The sequence below is a fragment of the Rousettus aegyptiacus genome, unplaced genomic scaffold, assembly GCF_014176215.1.
Source record: "Rousettus aegyptiacus isolate mRouAeg1 unplaced genomic scaffold, mRouAeg1.p scaffold_m13_p_5, whole genome shotgun sequence".
NCBI lineage: Eukaryota > Metazoa > Chordata > Mammalia > Chiroptera > Pteropodidae > Rousettus > Rousettus aegyptiacus.
Genome location: NW_023416308.1, coordinates 115,334,324 through 115,357,348, shown reverse-complemented (window position 1 = coordinate 115,357,348; position 23,025 = coordinate 115,334,324). Strand labels below are relative to the sequence as shown.

The 23,025-nt window shown below is 46.1% G+C and overlaps 1 protein-coding gene and 1 long non-coding RNA gene across 9 annotated transcripts in view; both read right to left on the bottom strand.

Annotated features, from left to right (window-relative positions):
* MARK2 (microtubule affinity regulating kinase 2) overlaps positions 1-23,025 on the bottom strand; it is a 52,762-nt gene that overhangs the window by 28,132 nt on the left and 1,605 nt on the right. The window contains exon 1 of one of the 8 annotated variants that reach the window (XM_016118562.2): positions 1,985-6,418. The exons of the other annotated variants lie outside the window; for them this stretch is intronic. Coding sequence (XP_015974048.2) covers positions 1,985-2,020 — 36 coding nt within the window. The 5' untranslated portion in view covers positions 2,021-6,418. Of the gene's footprint in view, positions 1-1,984; positions 6,419-23,025 lie in introns of those variants that run through there. 8 annotated transcript variants of the gene reach the window in all.
* On the bottom strand, positions 6,593-13,740 carry LOC118602892. The gene is made up of 3 exons (XR_004950958.1): positions 13,730-13,740; positions 12,791-12,792; positions 6,593-10,952 (listed from the first exon to the last, which is right to left on the bottom strand). It is a non-coding gene; the product is annotated as an uncharacterized LOC118602892 (long non-coding RNA).

The following is a 23,025-nucleotide window of genomic DNA, read 5'->3' as shown; positions in this document are numbered from 1 at the left end:
AAATACACGCATGCAGAGTGTGGCTAGCACCCCTAATTGTTATGTACTGAAAAGTGGTGCCCCTTCGGTAGGGAGGTGAAGAAACCTGTTTCTGGGGGGAGGGGTGAAAACGTGGCTGCACTCCCAGCGCCCAGGCGTCTCTGGCTTGGAGACTCGACAGCCCTCTGTGGCGGCCAGGGTCCCACCACCAGCTGTCCTTCACATAAGACCACGAGATCACTGTCTGGGCAGGTGAGATTTTGGGGGTTGGGTTTTGTACCCCATGAACTAGTGTGAATCTGTCTCAGGGGTACTTTCCTGAACTAGCTGCATGTCCTGGGCCCCTGCAAACTGGATGTGAGATATACGAGAAAGAGAAAGACAAATGAGATGCCAGGAGCAGGAATTCAGGGATAATAAAGGCAAGAAGGAATGAAATTGTCCAGCTATCTTTTTCTCACTCCTGTCGATGGAAGCTGACTTTTCCTCCCTGACACTAAGGATCACAATCGCTTCCATTTACCCTCTTGGCCGACCCAGGCTTCCTCCTGGCATTTCCACCTCTTCACCCTGACAGCTGTACCACGTCAAGTGACTGTGGTATCTCAAGTTGATGCTGGTTACCCCATGAAGAGATAACCAGGGTCATGTGAGCTGGCCTGACATGTTCTGCTGCACTTGTTTATAGGCAAGAGGATTAAAACAACCTGTCCGGGGAGGGGAGGGGGCAAACCCTTATACAGGGCCAGCACTGGGAACACAGCACAGAGGCCTCCCGCCAAGAAATCTTTTGCTCAAATATAAAGCAGAAATCTCTCACCAAATGCCAAACCAGCTAACTATGCCAAATACCACTCACTTATGATCCAGTGACCTTGAGGCACTGTTCAATTTTTTCAATGTTCTTCGTATGAAAGATTTGGGATTTTTTAGGGGGTGGAGAGACTACATGGATGAGTAATACAGGACCCCATCAAGAGCCCCAAATTAAATTAATATGCCAGCAAAGCCTTCCTGGCCCACCAAGAAATGTGGTGTAGGGCTTAAGAAAGAGGGAGCTTTCAAGGGTACAATTTGGATAAAGAAAGCACTCGTTCTTAGATTCCTAAATGCCCAATCAGAAGTCTAACCACCAAAACACAACTTCCAATGACCATTTCTCACCCCATTCAAAGTCAGAACTGGGAGACAAATTAGGGACAGCTCCAAGTCACACGGGCTCAGGCAGCAGGGAGTCTGCAGACCAGGTCAGGGCTGTTCTCTCTGACCAGAGGGTCAAGACAACACTAGCCATATGACACAGCAAGAGGGTAAGACAGTCAGCCCCTGAGCCTACAGCTCCGGGTAGTCTAGGAACTTGACAGTGATTCTGCAGATGCTGGGCCCTGGCTCTGCGAAATTAGATTCCTTCTCCAACGCTCCTCCGCAAAAACCATTTGTCACAGCCCCTAAATAACCGATCCTCTCCTCAGCAAGCTTGGGCTGCTCCATGGGGTCTCTGCCTTAGGCACTCAAGCCTTAGCAGCAAGAGGATGTTTCCATGTGGGTGTTCCCATGGCTGGCTGAAGAGTCCAGCAGAAGAGGGCTCGGGTGGTGTCCCCTCTCGAGCCAGAACACGGTATGCCCGCTGGTCACTGTGCTCCCTCTCCAACATGCCCTTTCATCAAAGGAGCAGCCACCACTTTCCTAACCCTCCTATGAAAACTGAAGGTAGTAAGTCCAGCGTAAGAACTAAAGCAACTGGCTTAGGAAAAAAGGGAGACTGTGCTGCAAGGGATTCCAAGATTAAACTCCCCGTCCACGCACCAAGCTCTTCGGAAGAGCAGGGGTGTTTAGAAGCGTTTTCTATTTCTCTACACATTAGAGAACAGGGTGGCCTTAGGCAGACACACACCTGGGTGGGTCGCCATCTCCTCCAAGGAGCCCTGGTCTCCCGAACACCAGAATAAGTCCACACCTGCCGCGGAGGAGCAGGCCGGGCCAGTAACGTGCTTCACATACTCACACGTCCATTAATCTTCCTCCAGATCGCTGCTGTCATGCAGAGCAGTGAGGTGGGCTGAGTCCGGCTCAGAGGCTCAGAGCCAGTCACTCCAGTTTGCCTGGCAGTGTTGGGGGGTGGGGGGGGGGAGGGAGATCATGATTCTGTTTTCAAGCCCCGCCCCTAAAAACAGGGAGGGAAGCAGCTGGGTTCCCGTTTCAGGAGAGCTCCACTCTCTGGGCACCACAGAGCCAACCAGCTGCGGGAGAACCCTGGGGAACGTGCACATCAAACACGCTGGGAAAAGGAGGGGAACCGACCGGGCAGGAGCAGGCTGGTCTCCTGCCAAGAACTGTGAATGGTACTCCTATCAGAACTGGAACACAACAGGAGGTGGGCAGGCTACGGTCTCTGGGGAAAGGCAGTGGGAAATGGCGAAAGCAGAACGAGCATGGGAACCAAACCCGCTCCCTGGCAGGAGAGGGGACAGCCCAGTTGTCTAAAGGGCAACATCCGTACGTGGTCAGACGTGAAACGCTGTCCTGTTACACCCTTCCAGGCGGACGGCCCACACTCCGACCGTACAGCGATCTTCACATGCTTTGCTGGCTGTGCCCTGGACCCTACGGTTTGGAGCACAGTCTTTTCTACAGCCCTCTAAGTTAAGGTCTGCTACTCATGCACTTGTTTCTGACTGCCACCGAACAGAGGGAAGGAGGACTCTCACTGGCTGTGTTGTGCAATCTATTCCGTCACCAAGGGCAGAGCAGAAGCTACGGATGACGGACCCTCCCCCAGGGAGGGGAGCGTTCTTCCTTTGCCAAAGCTCAGCCCAAGGCCGCCACTGAGAGGTGCTGTTAGCGAGAGAAAGGTCTGTCAGGGGTGGGAGGAGGGATGGCCACCAGGTACTTCCTCTTCCTTACCAACTGCTACCATCAGCCTCCTCAGGCTGCCTCTGGAAAGCGCACAGAACCTGTGGTGGCCACAGTAGGTGTGAGCCACTCCCCCAGAAGAGGGAAGCTGCCGCGGCCCGAGGAGGCCCCACGGTATCCTCGGCCGGCCCTGCCACAAAGCTAAAACCAGCCAGGACACAAACCCAGAACGGCCTGCTCTCCACCCAACCCACTCACAGAAAAACCAGTGCCTTTTACTCTACAATACGGGTGGGGGGCTGGAGCGGGGAGACACCAACAGTCATCTCAGCAGGGCACCCAACCCTGGAAATGGAAAGCGATGGCTTCGTATTCAAGGCATCCCTTAAATGCGCACACACAGATACGCGTGCAAGATTTGTGTGTGTGTGTGCATGTATGTGTACACATATGTATAAATGTCTACGCATGTATGCATACATAGACATGTCAAACTGATTTTCAGCCCGCATGGTTCCTGGATTTTTCCTTCAGCGGCATTATGAGCTGGCTGGCTCCATTTCCTGGCCTGAAGCCCCAGCCTCACCCTTGTCCCTTCCTAGAGTCGTACTCTGGGCTCTTGCCACTTGTTTACAAATGTAGAATGTTCTCTCAGATCTCCTTGCCTTTGCTGTAGCCTCCTACCGCCTGGAACCCTTTCCCTCCATCATCCACTCCCATTCTTCTTCCTGGTTAGCCTCAGTTCAGACATCGCTTCCTCCAGGAAGCTTTCTCTGCTCCATCCTTCCAATATCACAGGGTCCCTACGTGGGTCTCCAGGAGTCTGACGGTCAACTCTTCTTGCACTAGGACTTCACCGCTTTCTGAATGGCCTGTCTCCTTCACAACTCTTGCTGGCTGTCTTGTTCACCATTATAGCTAAGGGAAACTTCCAGGACTTAAGTCATCTGTCCTCAGTGCCCAGGCACCATGACTGGGCACTGAGGTTCCCAAAAAAGGCTTTCCTAATCCATGAAGGAAAGTCAGGGTCAGGGTCTTCTGGGTTCTCTTGAGCAACTCCTAACTGTTAGCACAACTCTGCACAACTCTTAGCACAACTCTGCCCACTGCCTTAAACCCATCCTCTAGGGCCTTCTGGCGCTGGCAGGATTTCAGAACTTGTATATGGAGCTGGGGCTTGCTACCCACCCTTCCACTTGTCCCTTCCCAGCCTCCTGTCTACCAAAGGGGTCTGAGGCAGCCCCCACAAAGGCCTTTTAAGCAACAGGACTGCCTCTGAAGTGGAAGCAATCAGGGTACAATGCCAAGGTCCCCAAGAGAATGATTCTAGACCCAGCTCCACCCAAACAAGTTACATAACTTTGAGCAAGTCATTCACTCTCTTGGAAAGCAGCTACGCTCACCCCTATACCACCAATGCACATCATTCACTCTCCTGGGACCTGCACTTCCCCACTTTTAAAATAAGGGGCTGGAGATGAGCTCTGAGCATCTGTCCTGTGCAGATGGGAGGGCTTCGGTGCCTCTGTGCTCACAGGCCTTCCAACCCTGTCCCTGAGACCTGAGCAGGAAGTGGGCATGGTCTGCATGTCCTGAAGACCACATCCTGACCTTGGCTTACATAGGATCAACCTTCCGAAAAGTCTGGCCCCCTAGGTAAACCTCATCTAACGTGCCCTGGGCAACAGGCTCACACACTAGAAAATCTTTTCTGCCCAGGGCTGAAAATTTTAAAATTAACCTACAGGACTTCGAAACATTATAATCCTGAACTCAGTGCGCCCTAGGGAAGGATCCGTTCCCTCCCTAAACTTCAATTACCCACAATTTACAAGCTCCTCACCCTTCTGCATACCGTAAACGTGGCCACGAGGCCCAGGGAAAGGCACCATGACACAGTCTATTAGCAGCAGGCCTCAGGGCTCCGTAGCCTCGGTCTGAACTGATCTGAGTAGGTGCAGGGCCTGCTAGGGTCCGGCACACCTAGCACCTGCCCCACCCTCAGCATGACTCCCCAGCAGCTGGCTCCTCGGAGGGCTCCTGGGTGGGGGGAGCTGCGTCCCATGGGCAGGTGACCCAGGAGGAGAAACTGACCTGGCAAAGCCCAGCAGCAACAGTTTCAGTTTCCCTGCCCAGAGTGGGGGGAGGGGGAGGCGGGTCCCAGCAGACCAGTCCGACCAGTCGTTTTTCTACCACCCTACACAGCTGCGCCTTCTGCACCAGCTCAAAAACTGGAGAGTCAAAAATCAGGTGGAGCTTTCACACCCTGAGTCACAAAGACCAGGGAGTCAAGAAGAAAAGAGAAGACGGTCGGCCTTCTCACTCTTGCCCTATCCACGATGGTCCTGGAAAACGTGGTGCCCAATTTCCTCACAGCTGTTGGTCAATTCAGGAAAGCAAAAGATCTCCCGAGATGCTCAAAGACAAATCTGGGCCTCAGCCTTGCCAGGCGCGGAGGTGGCGTGAACGCAGTCCTTCCTGGGCCGAGTGCCTGAGCCCTTCTCCCACTGTAACTGACGCCAGCCCGCGGACGCTGACACACGTGATCTCTCCAACTGGGGACAAAATTCTCACCCCTCGGTGTTCTTGCTCACCCATCGTAAAAGAGGAAAGGATGAGGCCAGTTTAACCAGAAGCGACAACGTCGCCGCAGATGCTGTGGGCCAGAACTCAGCAAAACCAGGGGGCCTGCCTTTCTGGCTCAGGTCCCTACTCTGGAAAGGCAGGCAGAGTTTCCTTAGCACCGCGTTCTCCCCCTGTGGTTTCCTTCAGAGTTCTTATCACGATCCAGTAATCGTGTAAACCTTCTCCCTCATTCTCTCATCCTGAAAAAGTCCTTTTTAGTCATTATTACACTAAGATACCAATTAAGACTTGTGACTTATATGGCCAAAAATTGGATAGATGTCTGATTTACAAATCAATATGGTCACACTTCCCCAAGGGTGGTCACAAGTGGAGAATAATGCCCATGTTATAATTTTTCTTATTATTTCACAAATAATTGAGAGATGACCACACACAAAGCATCTGAAGACCCAAGGGGAGGATAAAATCCAGCCCATCTTGCAAAAAAGATCATTGTCTAGTAGAAGAGAGAAGCCCAAAGCACAGTCTGATATGGGACAAAATCCCAGAACTAAAGTTACAGTCTACCCAGTCCCCCCAATTTGCTAGAAGTCTGTAGCTTTTGTCATTTTTCAGAAGAACCACAGGCTGAGAGATGCCCACAGGTCTCACTTCTAGCTGGGACCATGAGTGCTGCCGAGTTCTACCTAAAACCCCATGGTTTCAATGAATGCGGATGCTGGACCATTGAGTTGACCATGGTGCAAGTCGTGTGATGCTGACAGAGGAAGACAACCCAAGGAGACTCTCTGCTGAGAGTCTCGTTTAGCCTTCCTCACCTAACCCCCATCTAGAAACTGGGGACAGACCCAATATGCCAGCAAAGATGATAAGGGAACAGTGTAGACAGTCAGTCAAAAAAGCTGCTCAGGACTCAAGTCATGGAAATGAAGTCAGAAAAAGCACCCAGCAATGGAGCACAAGAAGAAAACAAGAAGAAAAGATCTGGAAGAGATTTCTTTTATTATTATTATTATTATTATTATTATTATTATTATTATTATTATTTACGCCTACAGCACCTGGTCTTCCTTGGTGGATTCCCATCCAAGCACTAACCAGGCCCGATCCCGCTTAGCTTTCGAGATCAGACATCGGGCTTGTTCAGGGTGGCACGGCCAGAGACTACAGACTGTGGCTCCACTGGGGCGCAAACCCAGGACCTTCTGTGCGCAGACGTGCTACCCGCTACACTATGGAATCATGTCCTGGAAGGAATTTCTGAAGGCCTGCATCTGGAACCACCACATCTCCGTGCTGCCTGTGACTAGGCAGATACGTTTATACACTTCCTATTATTTCCCAATTGTTGGTTGTCAAGCCTGGTCTCCTTCCTTAATTGCCATTCAATCAGTGTTAGCTCAGCGCACACCGATACCAGTTTTTAAACGGTATCCTTACCCATCAGGCTACCAGCAGTGTCAGAGCACTTTTGGAAGGTAGCAAGGAGGGACAAACACTCATTCCTGAAAGTATGTGCAAAGACATAACACTGCCTAGACAGAGAAGATTCTATGCCAACTGAAAAAGAAAAGGAGTCAGTTAATTCAGAGCCCAGGGATAAAGATTAAGGCTGAAGTCCTCCTCCACTGGGGAAAAAACAGCTAGCTGGGTCAATCTTAAAAGTGGGAAAGCTGGTGCTTGGTCTGTATCACCTCGAAAGAAAACCACTTCCTGAAATTAAAAAAAGAAAACGTAGGTGAGGGGGAATGGGAATTGGTTTGTTTAAAACCTTTCCTGTACAGTCAACAGCAGATTAGCTACACGAGCCTCTTCTAGAATGGTCTGCCACGAAGAATTTTATAATGTAAGCATTCTGAATGTGAAACTGGGAGCTCAGCACCTAAACATTTATTATTGAGAAAAACCCTCACACCACAATCATAATGAAGGTTTAACATCAGTGTTTGACATTTTGTCATTAAGGGATTGGTTTTAATAGTGTGGATTTGGCAGCTTGCCCTATCGGCTGTTTCACAAGCAGTTTCTGTGGTTTTAAGGCAGGGTGTTTGCTTTTAAGCACTATCTGAAAAATATATTTCAGAATAGGGTTAGACCATTCCAAGACAGAATGAAGGAATGAAAACCAAACCAAATAAAGGAATCTGGTGCTACCAAACAGAAAGGGAGAACACCAGCGGCTCTGGGAGAAAAAGACATTGTTCATCACCTGCACCAAAACGGCAACAAAAACTGAGCACTTCTTATTACTGAGTTAGAAAATAAGGACAGAGAAATGGCACCAAAGACATGAGATTAATAAAGGGAAATCCCTATACAGATCTTCACCTCTCCAAAATAAACTTACCCAGCTCAAATCTACTTATTTATTTAGAAACAAAACAACCCCAGCAGTTCCACATCAGTGCAAAGGACTGTCATTTAATCAATTAGCAGCCACACCTCTCTGCCAGTGTGATGTGGTAATTAAGGTAGATTTTTTTCTCCCTGGGAATACAAGTACAGAAGGGCAGAGCCCCTATGGACCTAACCCATTATGACAGCCTTTTCATTAGCAAGAAAACGCTGCCATACGCTCTCCGAGGAGGCAGTGGCCCGCGTCACTGAAGAATACCTGTGTGTGAACAGCAGCTACCTCTGTTGTTAGAAATGTGCCGAGACAGGAAGCAGGGAGGGGGGAGGACCACTCATGAGTAGCTGTGCTTGTCAAAGTAATTTATGTGGACTTTGGGTTTTCCACTTTAACAAAAAGATGGGTTCTAAAATAATTTAGAAATGGCATAAAACTGTGATCTTAGAGAAATAAATCAGATTTGAACACAAATACAATCATACAGTAGAGCTGCCTCTCCCTGCTAGGGCAGCAGAGGGGCACACGTGGGTAAGTGATGCTTAAATCAAGGGCAGCGGCTCACCTCTTTATCCTCACCCCACGGAGCTATCTTAAAATAGGCTCGAAATTTTAGAACTTAGCTAATAAAAATCAAAACCTCTAACAGGATAAAAGAAAAGGCGCTATTGCCAGGGTGAGACAAGCAAGTAAATCAAACCATAAACTCATAAACTCAAGTTAACTGAAATTCCACAGAGGCGCGCACGGCAATCACTCTCACCAAGAAACTACTACAGATGTCTGGGCGAACCTCGTGCTTAGCGATGCGGACCAGCTTAAGGAGAGAGGTGAGCCAAATGAAAGACCGAACAGAAGCAAACAGGAGCTGGTGGCACTTTACTCGGCAGTGGGATAGAGAGACACAGCAGGATGGCCAGAGTTCAGCTGCCAGGATTGTACTGGCAGGTCCCGAATGCACACTCCTAGCTCCAACGCTCGGCGCCCTCGGCAGTCAAGGCTGCAAGCAAGTGGCTCTGGGGCTCTGCGTGTGTAAGCGGCACGCAGAAGGTTGTCAAGAGAGAATGTTAGTTTCATAGGGATAACACGTACACAGTTAAAAACCACACACAGAAGCTTTCTTCTTTTTTCTTTTGTGTGGCGGAGAGGAAGAGTGCTTACGAAAAGAGTTCTAGAATCATAGCATGTCATGGGTGCCCCAGTGCAGGGCAGTCAAATCTAGGAATGCAAACTGTCCTATGCTGTGGGGTGCGTACTTGGTGGTTACCTATGTCAGGTGTCAGGCCTCTGGCTTTTCTAAAGGAGTTCTTGAAATTCCAGAAGATGAAAAGAGATAAAGGGGAGAATAAGTAGCCAGGATTTTTTTTTTTTTAAGTTTCCCACAGCTCTTGTATGGTGCAGTCGAGACCAGGGAGGTCAGCCGGAGAGCAGCCTCTGCCGCACACGTCTCCACCACTGGAGCCACTGTGACAACAGGCCACTGAGGGCAGAAAGAGCCAGGCAGACGTGCGCCCACGCGGCCCTAAAGCCTAGCTGGGAAAGGCGTTTTTGCCCACACTGGCTGGGAGCTAATCCTAAGGAGCCTCTATCTTCTCGTGCCTGGACACACCCGAAGCCCGGGCCATGGGCTCTGACACCCACACACATGCAGGACCACTTGGGCTTTTTACCTTAAACAAGTTATTCAACATTTCTGGGCCCTGTTTCCTTACCTGTAGAGTGGGGAAAACAATAAGACCTACTATCGCACAAAGATTAAATGAATTGATGAATGTAAAACAGCTAAGCAAGGATCTGGGACAAAGTGCGTGCTCAATAAATGTTAGCTGTTATGTCTACAGCTGAAGACACAAGTCTCGGGGCACACCATGAGTGGGAACCAGTGGGGGGTACTCTCTACTCTTCAAGTACTCAGTCCAGTCCCTTTAAGAGCTTCCCAGCCACTTGGAACAGAGTAATGTACTTAGAGGGCCATCCAGGAGGCACCGTTATTGAGTCACTGCCTTAGCTAATAGAGTGAACAAATCCCCTTTGAAAGCAAAAGTCTATCTTCCACACAGACCAGCGGCCGGAGAGAGAAAAAAAGCACATCAAGTTCAATTTTGGAATTGAAATGAAAGCCACATGTGAATCTGAAAAGAAATATGCTTTGTGTAAAAAGCACAGGATTATGGGACTTGCTGACTGAGAAGAAATGGAGCTATAATCCTGCGAGTCTATATGTAGACTCAAACTGATATAGGTTAAGCACTTGATTAGTTTGTTTTTGAAAAAAATGATTCCAATGAAAAGTGATCCTGAGCCAATGAGATCATTTAAAAAAATGTGCTTAAAGCTGGTCCAAGTGACTATTGGAGGCCCAAAGGTCTACTCTTAATGGTACTAAGGGAAGCTTTCAAAAGTCAGAGGTGCTACAGAAGTTGGAGGATGAGTACAAGCAAAAGAACGAGGTCAAGAATGATAATAGTTTAGAACTGTATAACCAATGCAATTTGATCTGTCTCTCAGACTCATGAAGCAATGATAGAGTTCACACGCTGTTACAGACACCAAATCTGCTTCCCTCTGACAGGAGACAATAAAGTATACCTACAGAAGTGTGGGATTTGGCAGGCATTAAGAAACAGGGCTAACAAAAATTTAAGTACAGAAGAAACCGAAGAGTGTAGTCTCTACAGCCGCCTAGTACACAGCCTGTTGTGTGTTCTGGCTTAGCGACTGACTGAGGCCTACAAGCCTTCAGCTATCGTATGCACCAAGGTTCTTCAAGGTTAGAGGCTAAGCAAGCTGTGCAATTTTCAAATTTGGAATTGACCAATAGCCAACACATAAGCCTAAAAAAAAATCTACTGTCATAATGAAATCCAAGTAAGCCAAATGATCTTTTTAATGGAATAGGAAAGAAAAAAAAAAAAAAAAGGCCAATGCTCTGTATCAGGAGGAGGAAACAAGCCAACTTTGGTCAAAGTCCCTTGGGTCACTGAAAACCAGCTTCCTCAGCTAGAACAACTGCAAAGTAAAGCAGCAAGTGCCTTCCAGCAGCTCAGCCAGGACTCGGCATTGCAAAACAAAGGCTCATTATGAGGTCACGGCAAGAAACCAACCAATCAAGGGCAGGGATATCAACCCCACACTTGTCTACAAAAGTAATTCTCACAGGTCTGTCTGGAAACCCTTTCCGCTCCTAATTATTAAATGTTGTTAAACTATTAATTCATTTAAAATGATATTACTAAACATAGTACAAGTCTTAATAACTATATTTTCCAACAAATCAATACATATCATCATAGTAAGATCAAAGTTAACTTTTAAAATGGAATTAAAGCTACAACATGGATGAGCCTCGAAAACAGTACACTAAGTGAAATGAACCAGACACAAAAGAAAAACTACCGTACGATTCCATTTACAGGAAACATCTAGACTAGGAAAACTCATACACGCAGAAAGCAGAATCGAGGCTGCCAGAGGCTGGGGGCAGGGGAGACAGGGAGTTATTATTCAACTGATAGAGTTTCTGTTTGAGATAATGGGAAAAGTTCTAGAAATAGTGGTGATGATTATATAACATTGTGAATGTACTTAATGTCACTGGACTATATGCTTAAGAATTATTAAAATATAAATTGTATGTTGTATTTTATCACAATGGAAAAAAAATAAAATTAACATAAGGTCATGAGAAAGTTTCAGACTGCTGTAACTGAGGAACATTCTATAAAATAACTGACCAGTTTTCTTCAAAATTGTCAGCATCATGAATGGCATGGAAAGACCAAGAAATGATCACAGATTTGAGGAAAAAACTATGGAGACACGACAACTAAATGCAGTGTGAGATCCTGGACTGGACCTTGGAACAAAAAAAAGCACATCAGTGGAAAAACTGATGAAATCTGAATGAGTTATATACTTTGGTAAATAGTATTATATGAAGAGGAATTCTTAGTTTTGATACATGCTCTATAGTTACATAAGATGTTAACATAAGGGGAAACTGGGTGAAGAATGTACAGGAACTCTCTGGAGTATTTTTGCAACTCTTCTAAGTTTAAAATTATCTCAAAATTTAAAAAATAAAATTTAACTTTAAAAAGCCTCACAAGGCCAATGCTATGTATTCAGAGGAGGAACTGAGCCAATTTTGGTCAAAGTCCCTGGGATCAGAGAACAAACTTTCTCGTGTTGCTAGGACCACAGCAAACCAAGGCAGCAAGTGCCTTCCTGAGGCCCAGCCAGGACTAAACGGGCTGGGAATTGCAATATAACCGTTTATGAAATTACCAAGAAACTGACCAACCAAAGCGAGGGAGAATTAACCCAAGTGTTGTCTACAACCATGAATCTTAGATTTTTTTCGTTTCAGAAACCCTTTGTACTATTAAAAATGATTATCCTCAAAAGCTTTTGAGTATACATATTTTATCTATCAACATTCAATGCATTAGAGATTAATGAGATTTAAATATGTATCCATTCATTTAAAAGAACATTAATAATCCGTCAAATATAAACATATTTTTAATAGAAAAACTATACCTTCCAAACCACAACTTCTCACACACTAAAGAAGTCCATCCAATAAACTGATCTTATAATGCAAGCAAAACACAAAGCCAGACCAAAAAAAAAAAAAACCCAAAACAAAAATACTAGCAAACTAAAAAAAGATTTAAAAAGAGAAAATTGGAAAAAATGAGAAAATTTCAAAGTAAAAGGGAAAATGAGAAAAAGAAAAAATTAAGGAAGAAAAAAAGAGAGGGAAAAGAATAAACCAACCAACCACAGATAAAACAACAAAAATAAACACCTCACAAGGCCGGTGCTATATGTATTAGAAGGAAGTAAACTAACTTGAGTTCAAGTCTTTGAGGCTTAAGCAGAGATTATACAGGCGCTGGGAAGTATAAACAAGGGCTCTTTATAAAGTCATCACAAGAAAGCAACCCAAGAGGGACTATCAAGTTTTGTCTGCAACAGAGGTTTTCTCACTTTTTGGTCTCAAGAGCTCTTTACGACTCTTAAAAAAAAAATTACTGGGGACTGCAAAGAACTTTTGTATATGTGGGTTATAGCTATCCAAGAGTTAGTTTATTAAAAACCAACACTGATAATTTTAAAAAATATTTTTATTAATTCATTTAAAGTAACAGTACACCATTACATGTTTACATGAATAACCTATTCTTAATGAAGAAACTATGTTTTCTAAAACAAAATGTAATTCACAACGAGAGCTGCATTCTTTTACATTCTTGTATCTCCCTTTAATGCCTGCCTGAATGGGAGAGAGTCGACGTCTAACATTTGCTTCTGCGTTCAATGTGTTTCAGTATGTCACTTTGGTTCAAAGAGAGGAAGAAAAACTCACTTCACAAAGTTGGAAAATGGAGTTTAACAGCCATTCATACATCCTGAGAATTTCCTTCTTTGATACTATACCAAAACTCAACAAGTGGTAGTTTTTAAAGGCTAATTGCAATCTGAAATTTTATCAAGCTTTTGTGTACTTTTACATTAAAATCCATTGGTCATCTTGCACTCTCAATGGCTCTTTTACCCACTGGCAATCTGGAAAATAGTCCTCCACTGACTCATGCAGAATTTCCCAATACTGGCATTTCACACAATGTCAAAAAAAATCACATTCCATTAATTTTACCACCAATCTCATTGAAAGAGTCTTTAACAAATACAAACTTTCCAAAATTCTGATTTTCGCTTGAAAATTTGAATGTTATCACTGGCAAAGATGACAGACTTACTTTTGTTTAGTTTCAAGAAAATGTCCACAAAATACTCGAGTATGAACAGCTAGGGTTTGTCCATCATTGCTCTTGCAAGGGAAAACGATGACCCACGCAGCTGGTTCCGCTCCCACACACACGTGCGCTTCCTCGGGCCAGCCCCGCACCACGTGCAGCCACAGTGCTCACGGACGCTGCGTTTCACCACTCGGAAGAGCAAGGAAATCTTTACTAGAGGGCCGAGCTTCATAAAAACTAATGATTTTTAGTGCTTCATCCAGGGCAGTACGTGAAAATGGCTTTTTATTTCTCTAACCACCGGAGTGGAAGGAACGAAGTCCAGGACACCGGCCACCAGGAGCCTGCGGCCGCTGCCTCGACTCGCATCAGGCGCCAGCAGTTAGTTCTCTCTGCTGTCGCTGCTGCACATCGGAGCAAATGGAAACGAAGTCGGTCCAGGATAAACCATCGGAGTCAAAAAAGTTACTCGACCCTTTCATATTTATCACCACTTGTGTCTGCTGCTGAGCGTTCACACAACAGAAGATACTCTTTGAAGCGTAGCTGGTGCTGGTACAAGTTGAGCCACATCTATAAATGCGCTCGTTTGTAAGGTGAAAGTAAAATTCTGTAAGTAAGATAGTAACTCAATCTGCGTGTTTCCAGCTAAATCTTTAATTCCACGAGCGGTGGTAACATGTGAGGTTGCAGCAGGACCCCGAAACTAACTAACTTGTCATCCAGTGGGCATTCGTGAACGTCAGCTGTTCAAGACTTTATTATAGTCTCTCAGCTACTGGGTACGCCGTTCCAGTAGAAGCACTGTGAGGACTTATCCTATACGGGGCTTCAGTGACTTTTTCATTTCTAGGTTGAAAAGCTGGAATATGGAATTCATTTTGGCTTTAAAAGAAGAGTTCATGGTGTATACGCCTAAAACATTCAATTCCTTTTTCTCTAAACTCGGAACGATGGGCCTTGCAATGACACTTGCAACTTAACTGGCACTGTTACGTGCCATGAAAATGTTCTGTTGCGCAGACATGATAAGGTGCATTATTAACATCTATGAAGCTGAGAAGATAGGTTTCATTGTGATTTCTTTTTTTTTTTTTTTCATTTCTTATTTACAGTTTTGCCCGGTTTCTCTGAGTAGATGCCTCCCTTTTACTTGTTCATGCATCCATTTCAGTAAATAGAGGTGACAGTTATGTGTTGAGAAAGCAATTCTTCTAATCTCCCTTTTAAGCCAACAATCAATCCATCCTTAAATATAAGAGAAATATTATAAATTTTCTTCTATTTTAGATAAAAGAGAATCAAGTGCTAAAATAAGTTGTAAATAATTTTAGAAATGAGACGTTTTCCCAAAAGTTTTTACATATTGTACTTACTTCTTATGTTTCCTTGAAGATGCCAGGAAAATGCTGGGATTTTGAAATAATAATTTATTGAATAATAATGAGTTTGCAGAGGTTATAGATACAACCAAAGAAAGCTATTAAGGGCACAGTAGAAGTACTGAGAACAAACTATGTTCATCATTGAAAACATTCGTATTTATGCCTTAAAGTATTATCTTAAAAATTCTAGAAAACACCAGAATGCAGAAACACGCATTTCATTCGCAAAGAGTGATGATGTCAAGATACATCATTTAGCCTCTGGGAAACTCCACTGTACACTGGTAAGAGAATGAAAGTGAAAAAAGCGCAAATACTGCATTAGTGTTATAATGTAACAATTCTGACTTCGTGTACCACCGAAAAGGTCTTAGGAATCCCTGGGTCCCCTGACCACACTTTGAGAACCAAGTTCAATACTGCACTACTGAAATTAACAAGAGCCTCCTAAATTTTCTCCCAAGACAGGGTCTAGAGTTATGGCATTCCTGATAGGCCAGAGGAAACAGCTTAGACCCTGTCACCAGGTAAACTGGGATGCCGTCCCTAGTAAGTTATCAGGTTACCAAGCCTGGCTTTACTGAGGAAGGTGGCTCCAAAGACATAAAAAGAAAATGTTTTCTAAAGCAGTGAATCCTTAACTTTACAGAAATCAGAGGAATAGGAGAAAGAAAAAACTGGGTGGTTCTGGGATTCTATACATGAAGGAGATCTCAGACTATCAAAATTCCCCTCCTGAGCTATGCCACAAAAGAGGCATAGAAACAGGTAAGGCAGAGTGGGACACAGAGATGAAAACCCTATATATGGCCAGTGATAATGAAGGAAGGGAGTTCAAAGAAACCAAACCAAAAAAAAAAAAAAAATTAAAAAAAAAGGAAGTGTGTCAGCAGAGGGGTCAAAAGGAAGAGAAAACTACAGTGAAAAATATTCCCTGATGAGCTCTGAGGCAACACTGTTACCTTTCTCCCGGCCACAGCTGCAATGTGAAAAACTATGTAACTTTCTTGCTATTCTGACCAGGTATTCAGGCTCTAGCAGTGGCCAGCGATGAAGATGAACAAGGGACCAACTGAGACCAGAATCTCAGCCCCAGATTCAAAGTCCACAAACTCACAGGAGCAGCTGAGAAATGGCTGCCACCCTTCCAGGCCTCACAAAGGGGAGGCTTTCTTCTCACTTCAGAGGAGCCAACAGAGGTAACGGGAACCTGCCCTTGAAGGCCCCTCTGCTAGTGAAAAAGGAACCTAAAATCATTAGCTGCTAAGTTCCCGTGTGGTCTTTAAGAGACACAGGGAGCTTTCTCCTGGTGCCAAAGGTAAATACTGCACTTGAAGAAAGGAACAGGATGAAAGAAATCCCTGCCCTCCGTGGGGCCTCCTCCCACACTCAGAAAAGTCCATGCTCTGGTCACTTCGGATTTGGCCTTCCGGCCATACATGAGGCTGCAGATCCACCACTATCACCGACATTTGAGACACAGAAATATGGGCAGGCAGATGGTAGTGTGGCTTTTTTTTCTTTCATCAATAAAAATTGCCTAATATTAACACTTATAAATAAATGAACTACCTTTTTCAAGTGCTCTCAAAAGTACATAAATCTTTCCAATATTCCATTTTCTTTCAGATGGCTAATTAGTAAAAATAAATAATAAAAATTATAAATTTGTTTTTAATGTTAGAAAAAGCACCTATGGGACCCCAATGGCCAGAAGAGACTAAGAGTCTTGCGATCAATGACGGAGAAATTCCAGTGTATAGCCCTTAACACCGAACGGTACTCAGGGAAAATCCACTAAGCTGCTCAACTGGAACAGTGATGATGATTACGTCCTGCCGAGCACTATTCTAAGTGCTTGATAGTCATACACTCTATTAATAAATACCCACAACTACACTTATAAGATAGGTACTATTATTACTCCTTTTTTTACAGATGAGCAAGCTGGTCTAGAGTTGTTTAATGAGCCCAAGGTCACAATAGGGGCTGACCCCAGATTCCAAAACAGGGAATCGAGCTGCAGAGCCTGCTCTAATCACAACAAAACCACTCACTCAAGTCCAAAGGTGCTCGGATCTCCTTTCAACTCTGCCATAAACTCGACTCAATCGGAAGCTATGCTAGACCAAGAGAGCCGAAGGAGGCCCACTTCCTGTGACTGGAGAACCAGTAATTCTAACTCTTGTGGGCACAAACAAAGCAATAAGCCACAAGTGCTACCAACACTACATGCAAAAACAGTCAAACGATGGCCATCTGCGGACGGGAGGTGGGGAAGTGACAGGGTAAGGGAAGGGCGACAGACCCTTGGATGTAAAGAAAGTAAACGAGGAAGGGGGTTTCTCTGCATACAGGATTATCAGTAACCAAACAAAACCACCAGCAAAATGGTGCTCAGGAGAAGCAATGAATATCTCATTGCAGTAGCAACAGGAGCAGCCTGCGCGCCCCCAAGGACAGAGCATGGGCTGGAGCTGTTAGCAGGTAGCCTCGCTCAGGCATTACTGAACTTCCAGACTTGGGAGTTTTCTTAGTGGGAGACCAGGAAAACAATCCTGCTACATGAGCAGCACCGAGGGTCACAGGAGCCTCAGAATCTGCTGTGTCCTTTCCTTACAATTGTTCAAGAAGTGCCTGCATGTGGTGACTAATGCCTCCCACCTTTCCTACAGGTACCCCGATCAGGGACAAACTCAAACTGTTCCCCATGCTGAAGTACCTGCTGAGCTGCCAAAGACCGAACACTACTCTCTCCTTTTCACTTCCCCTGCAGGCCTGGACAGACAGGCAGTCCCACAGCACCGAGCCAAAAGGTCTGGGGTCCCACTGGGTTTAGCAGGCAGATCACGACAACTAAGAGTCAGGAATCCGGATTCCCTTCCAGATCCACAAATGGGGAGCCAATCACAGACCCAGTCCCACCCCCCTGGCCAGGGTGAAGGCCTTTTGCCAAGCTGTGAATTGCCAGGGCAGCCCAAGCAAAGGAGCTGTATCTGTGAGCTTCAGGTCAAAGGTATGCAAGACAAAGTTACCTTGAGGTGCGTGGGGTGTGGGGAAAGCCCACTCGCGTGGAGAGGCCCAGCTCAGAGACCCATTCGGCATTAGGGGGAAGGGGTTGTTTACAGACTCCGGCCAAACTCACGCCTCAATGAGCAGAGCCCCAGAGGAGGCAGACCTTTGTATTGCCAACTTCCCAAAGAACACAGAAAAATAGGCCGAGGCTGCTCAAAACCAGCTTGACTGGTTCTACAGAGAAGCCTCTGGTCTACTCCGCCTTCCTTATGTTAAAAAGAAAAAGGTGGCTTGGAGCCAGCCATGAAACACACCCCTCCTCCCCTCCCGCCCTCTCCCTCTCCCCCCACCTGACACTGTCCCTCAGCATGCACCTACCCACCAATATCAGTGTCTATGTCGCCCTATCTCCTACCAAACTTTGTGATTACACGGCTTTATAAGCCTAAAATTAATCATTTTGTGCAGGAAAAAAAAATACATCTGTTTGTGTTCTTTTCGCTATTTTCTAATGAGAAATGTAAGGAATAAATGTAAGTGGGGGAAATGAGTGGCAACCCAAAGACCACATTTGTAGAAAGAATTGCCCACAGTGACCAAGAAACTTCAAACACTCTAGACAAAAACGAACATTTAGATGAAGGGATCCAGCCTATTTATTCCCCCCACCACCAAAAGGAGCAGGTCTAATGGGCAAGAGAAAGCATGGGGATCCCACCTCCTCCGGGAGAGAACTGGAAACCAAGGGACCAGATTCTCCCTTGGTGTTGTTTCAGAATCAAATGTGCCATCTCGACGCCGTCTAAGAAGCAGTAGTGACATCCAACCGGTTGTGGGCTGGGGTAGTGACATTCTGCTCCGGGACCTAGAACTTTCAGAGTTGACAGGGGTAGATGGCCTCTTCCCATGCCAGAAGTGGAAAATCAGCGGCTGCCTCCCCCTCGCTGTTGGTAAGGGCTTGCTTTTTTCCCTTTGCTGAGACAGAAGGGGAGAACGCATAGATAACACTTCGGTGACTCACTCATGTTTGATGAAGGCTGAGAGAAAGCCTGGAGAATCCAAGCTTTAAGTGCAAAATGTACAAATACTGGAATCTCCCATCAAAAGAAGAAAACTCAGCCACCTATCTGGTTTGTCATTTCGCTGAACTTCTGCTGAAGGAGAAAAGGCCAGGTTTAAACTCCACCCACTCTGTCCCAATACCTCTCAATTTTTGCTTTGACAGGAAAGTGGCAAAACTGGCAGCACCATCACAGCTAAGAGAAAATGAAATCGTTTCCACATCTCCTCTCAAAGTCGAGGCTTAGCGGCCAGTCTTCAGCTTAACCAAGCAGAGGGACTTAGGGCCGAACCCAGTGACTGCAGGAAAGCCTCGCCAGGCAGACCCAGGGAAGGATAACCACCGTCCTGGCCCTTTCCATCTGCTAGGTTACTTCATCCCAATCCATTAATGGGTTTCAAAGTGCTGCTGGGGGGAGTCCATTTAGAAGAGACAACCGTGGGGCCAAAGGTGGCGCCCAGCCCCCATCCCACTTGTCGATAATGGGCCACGAAGTCTGAGGCTTGGCTGCACTCTAGGCATAAAATATTCATTCAAGTTGACATAATATATATGTAGGAAAGTCATGGAAGCTCTTGGGAGGGCAGAAATGCCAGACAGGTGGCTAAGTGCTCGATGCGAAAGGGTTCATGACGGCGCTGGGTGAGTACTGGTCCAGTGCCTCCTGACGAATAGCTTGTTCTGTCCCAAGGAGAAGTTTAGTCTGAGAAGCTTTCGACTCCCAGGACATCGAACCACGCAGACCTTTCAGGCAAACAAACTCTCGACCTTTTCCTACCTCACAGGCATCAACTCTGCCTGAGACATTTACACTGAAAAACATCTAGGGCCCAACAAGCTTTGGTCACCACTGGAAAAATTCGGATATCCCTACGTAAACTTCAGTGTAGCCTGAAGCAGGCCGAGTTTCAATGACTGCCTCGTAGCCATGTTTAGCTACTTCTCAAAGTCCACAGATTAAGGAGAAATTGTTACAATTTACTAGATAGTTACCTTTACTGAGTTCAAAGGTATGGCAATTCTATGAACTTCAGGAACTTCTAAAGCCCTTACTCTAACGACACCTCATTCCTGATTTCTAGAGCCAAGCGTTAAATGGGAATATGTGGTCTGACAGTCACCCACATCCCTGACCAGAGGCAGCACTGCCAAGGAGCCCCTGGGCCAGAGTCAAAGGGCAGCGGTCAGAGTCAGCACACAGAGCGAGGTCGTGCACAACTCACAGGGCATGGAGTGAGAGTTAACCACGCTCTGTCCAAGCTGACACTAAAATCAAACTGCTCAGTGCAACATGTAGCCAGAACCGCCCCTGGGAGCCTAGGGTTCCCTGTGTTTGGAGTGGCTCAGCTGTTCGTCACAGGATCCTATATGTTCGATTCGCTCTCTTCCCTTAGAGCTCCAAACTCTGAGAGAATGAACAATGTCACTCATTCCCTAGAATAATGACAGTAACGCCCTCCTCTGCCCACTACAGCAGAAGCAGGGTGGGCAGTGAAGGCTCCTGTTTCCTCTCAAGAGCCATCTCTGGTGGCTCCTTAGGCGCAGAGGTGGGGCAGGCCTGAAGCCACGCGGCCCCTCTGCCAGATGCTACAGAAAGCTCCAGGCAGCGGCAGGTGAACTCTGGAAGCCTGACCCCTCTCCACACTTGCCTATAACTGCTGCCGTCCGGACAACAGTCATCTCGCTGATTGCTGTCACTGCTGCCAAGCCTCCAGGCCAGAAGAGCCATTTGGAAAAGTGAACAGAAAGCTCAGCTCACAGATTAACAATCCCAAAACTACCAGCCCCAGGTTACAACCCTCCTTCTGCAAAAGGAAGATGAGTCTGTGGCCGTGAAAAAGTACATCTGGAACCAGGTGTCACAGAAATCTCAAAGACGGAGCCTAACTTTCTTTTATCTCTTACTTTCACTCTTAGAAGCAGAGTCAACAGCAAACAGGCAATCTCCCTGCAACACAAGGTTTATTTTTAAGCTTCAACATTTTCTCTGTGTGTGTGCACGCACGTGCATTTAATTCAATGTGATCAAAGAGCTCCTGGAAACAGCTTCTCATCAGACACATGTTGTAAAGACTGGGGAGGAAAAGCAAAAAGAGACCGGAGCTTAAAGACAACAGTGGAGTTTGTTTACCTATTTTCTGGTGAAACTAGTTCAAATAATTTAAAGTGATAGAGGACCTTTGGGGGGAAGGAATCAGCCCAACCAAATCCCTTGCTTTTTTGCTTTTCGTTTCATAGCATTAAGACTTGCTGCAATGACCAAGCTTCCGTGACTACTTCAGCTAGAATCACAACGGGACCGAAAGAGCTTTCTTGATCTCACCTGGTAGCAAGATCTATTATTCTAAAGGAGGCCAATGCTTCCAGCATCCCTGGTCTTGTAACCAAAGGAGCTGCTACTTGTCTTTTTTCTTATTTAAAAATATACGGGCACCTGCCTGTAATAGGTGTGTCCAAGGCTTACCAAAGTCCGCACTTTTACTAGGATAAGACTTAATATCAAGTCAATGGTGAGACTGGCTACCGCGAGAACAACAAAAGCTATGAAGTGGTTCGTGGGAACCCTAAGTCCCTGAAGAGCAGAAACAGGGTGAGTAATTCATAATTTGGATAAGATGACAACGTATGCAACCGCCACTCTGGACGAAGTTATCAAAGAGCAGCTTACACTCCCAAATGGCTCGCTGATTACTGCCATCATAAACCAACGCGCATGCACCCAAGTTCCTACTACGCACTCAGCAGTATGGTAGGCATGAGGGAAGAGAAGACATCGACGCCCACAACTCAAGAAAAAGACCACGGCATGAATATTTACATTTCATAAACAGCACAAAGGAAACAGACAGAGGCAGTCTGTTACTCTACTTCGCTCAACACAATGCCCCCCACAGCCTAGCTGAGAGTAGGCTCTCCACGGCCACTCCCCAAATGCCTAAAGGTGCCAGTCAGTCACTTGGCCTCCTCCTACCAGCTCATAATCAACAGTCTGAGAAAGTTCTCTGGTTAAGCAGGGTTTACCTGCTAAAACAAAAGTTGTGATAGGAAAAGGAATTCAACAGGCGACCTCGAGAGGGCTTAGAGAGTGGTTCCCAGGAAGGAGAGAAACAGGTGGCAGGCAAGGGAGCCGGTGAGGTGCAGACCATGCTCCTAAGACCTCGGTCCCAACACATGCAGAACCAGCTACCAAACCCCGCGATGAAACGGAAATCACCCCTCCTTCCCTTCGTCCCTCCCTCTCAACCCCTGCTTCACCCTCAGCGGCCATCAATCCATCAATAATGAAAGGGCCAACCATGGTACAGAAAAACTCGGTCCAGAACAGCTTGCGAGTTCCTGACTACCCAGGTGACAGAGAGCAAGGGGGGTAACAAAAGAGAAAAACTTAGGACTGATTAAAAAAGAGGAAGATTTTTCAGAGAAGGATGTTAACATGCAAGAGAATACAGCAATGGTTCCACTGGGCTACAAAGAAAGAAAGGAACAAAAGGAAAACAGAAAAGGACGTAATGAGGGAAAGGATGCAAAAGAACTACAGCCCCAGGGAAGAAGGGCTCCTTTTTCAAGTTAAGTTTCTTTGGCCTAGTAAAAGTTCTCCACCAAGGAGGGTGTGACAGGCAGAAAATACTCCACAAAGCAAGGGACACTGGAGACGGTGAAAGAAAGGGGAGGGGTGGAATGTGGACGCCTCTCAGCTCAGAGGTGAGATGACACAGAAAAGGCAGTGACTGTCGGGATGAGGGGGACCGAGCAGGCAGCATGCGAAATGCCTGGATGGGAAGTTACAAAGACTAGCCCAAAGGAAGGGATGAACAGGGGCATGTGTGGGAAAAAGACATACGTGAAGCAGACAAGAGACCAATACGGAGATAAAAAGCAATCCTGATTAAGAGGCATAGTACGGAAGATGGGGTGAGGGTAGACAAACTGGAAGGGAAGAAGCAAAGAGGAAGACGAGATGAAAAGTGAAGCGCCAGGAGTGAGCACACGAGCAGGTACCACGGTCTGTGCTGCAGGGCGAGAAGG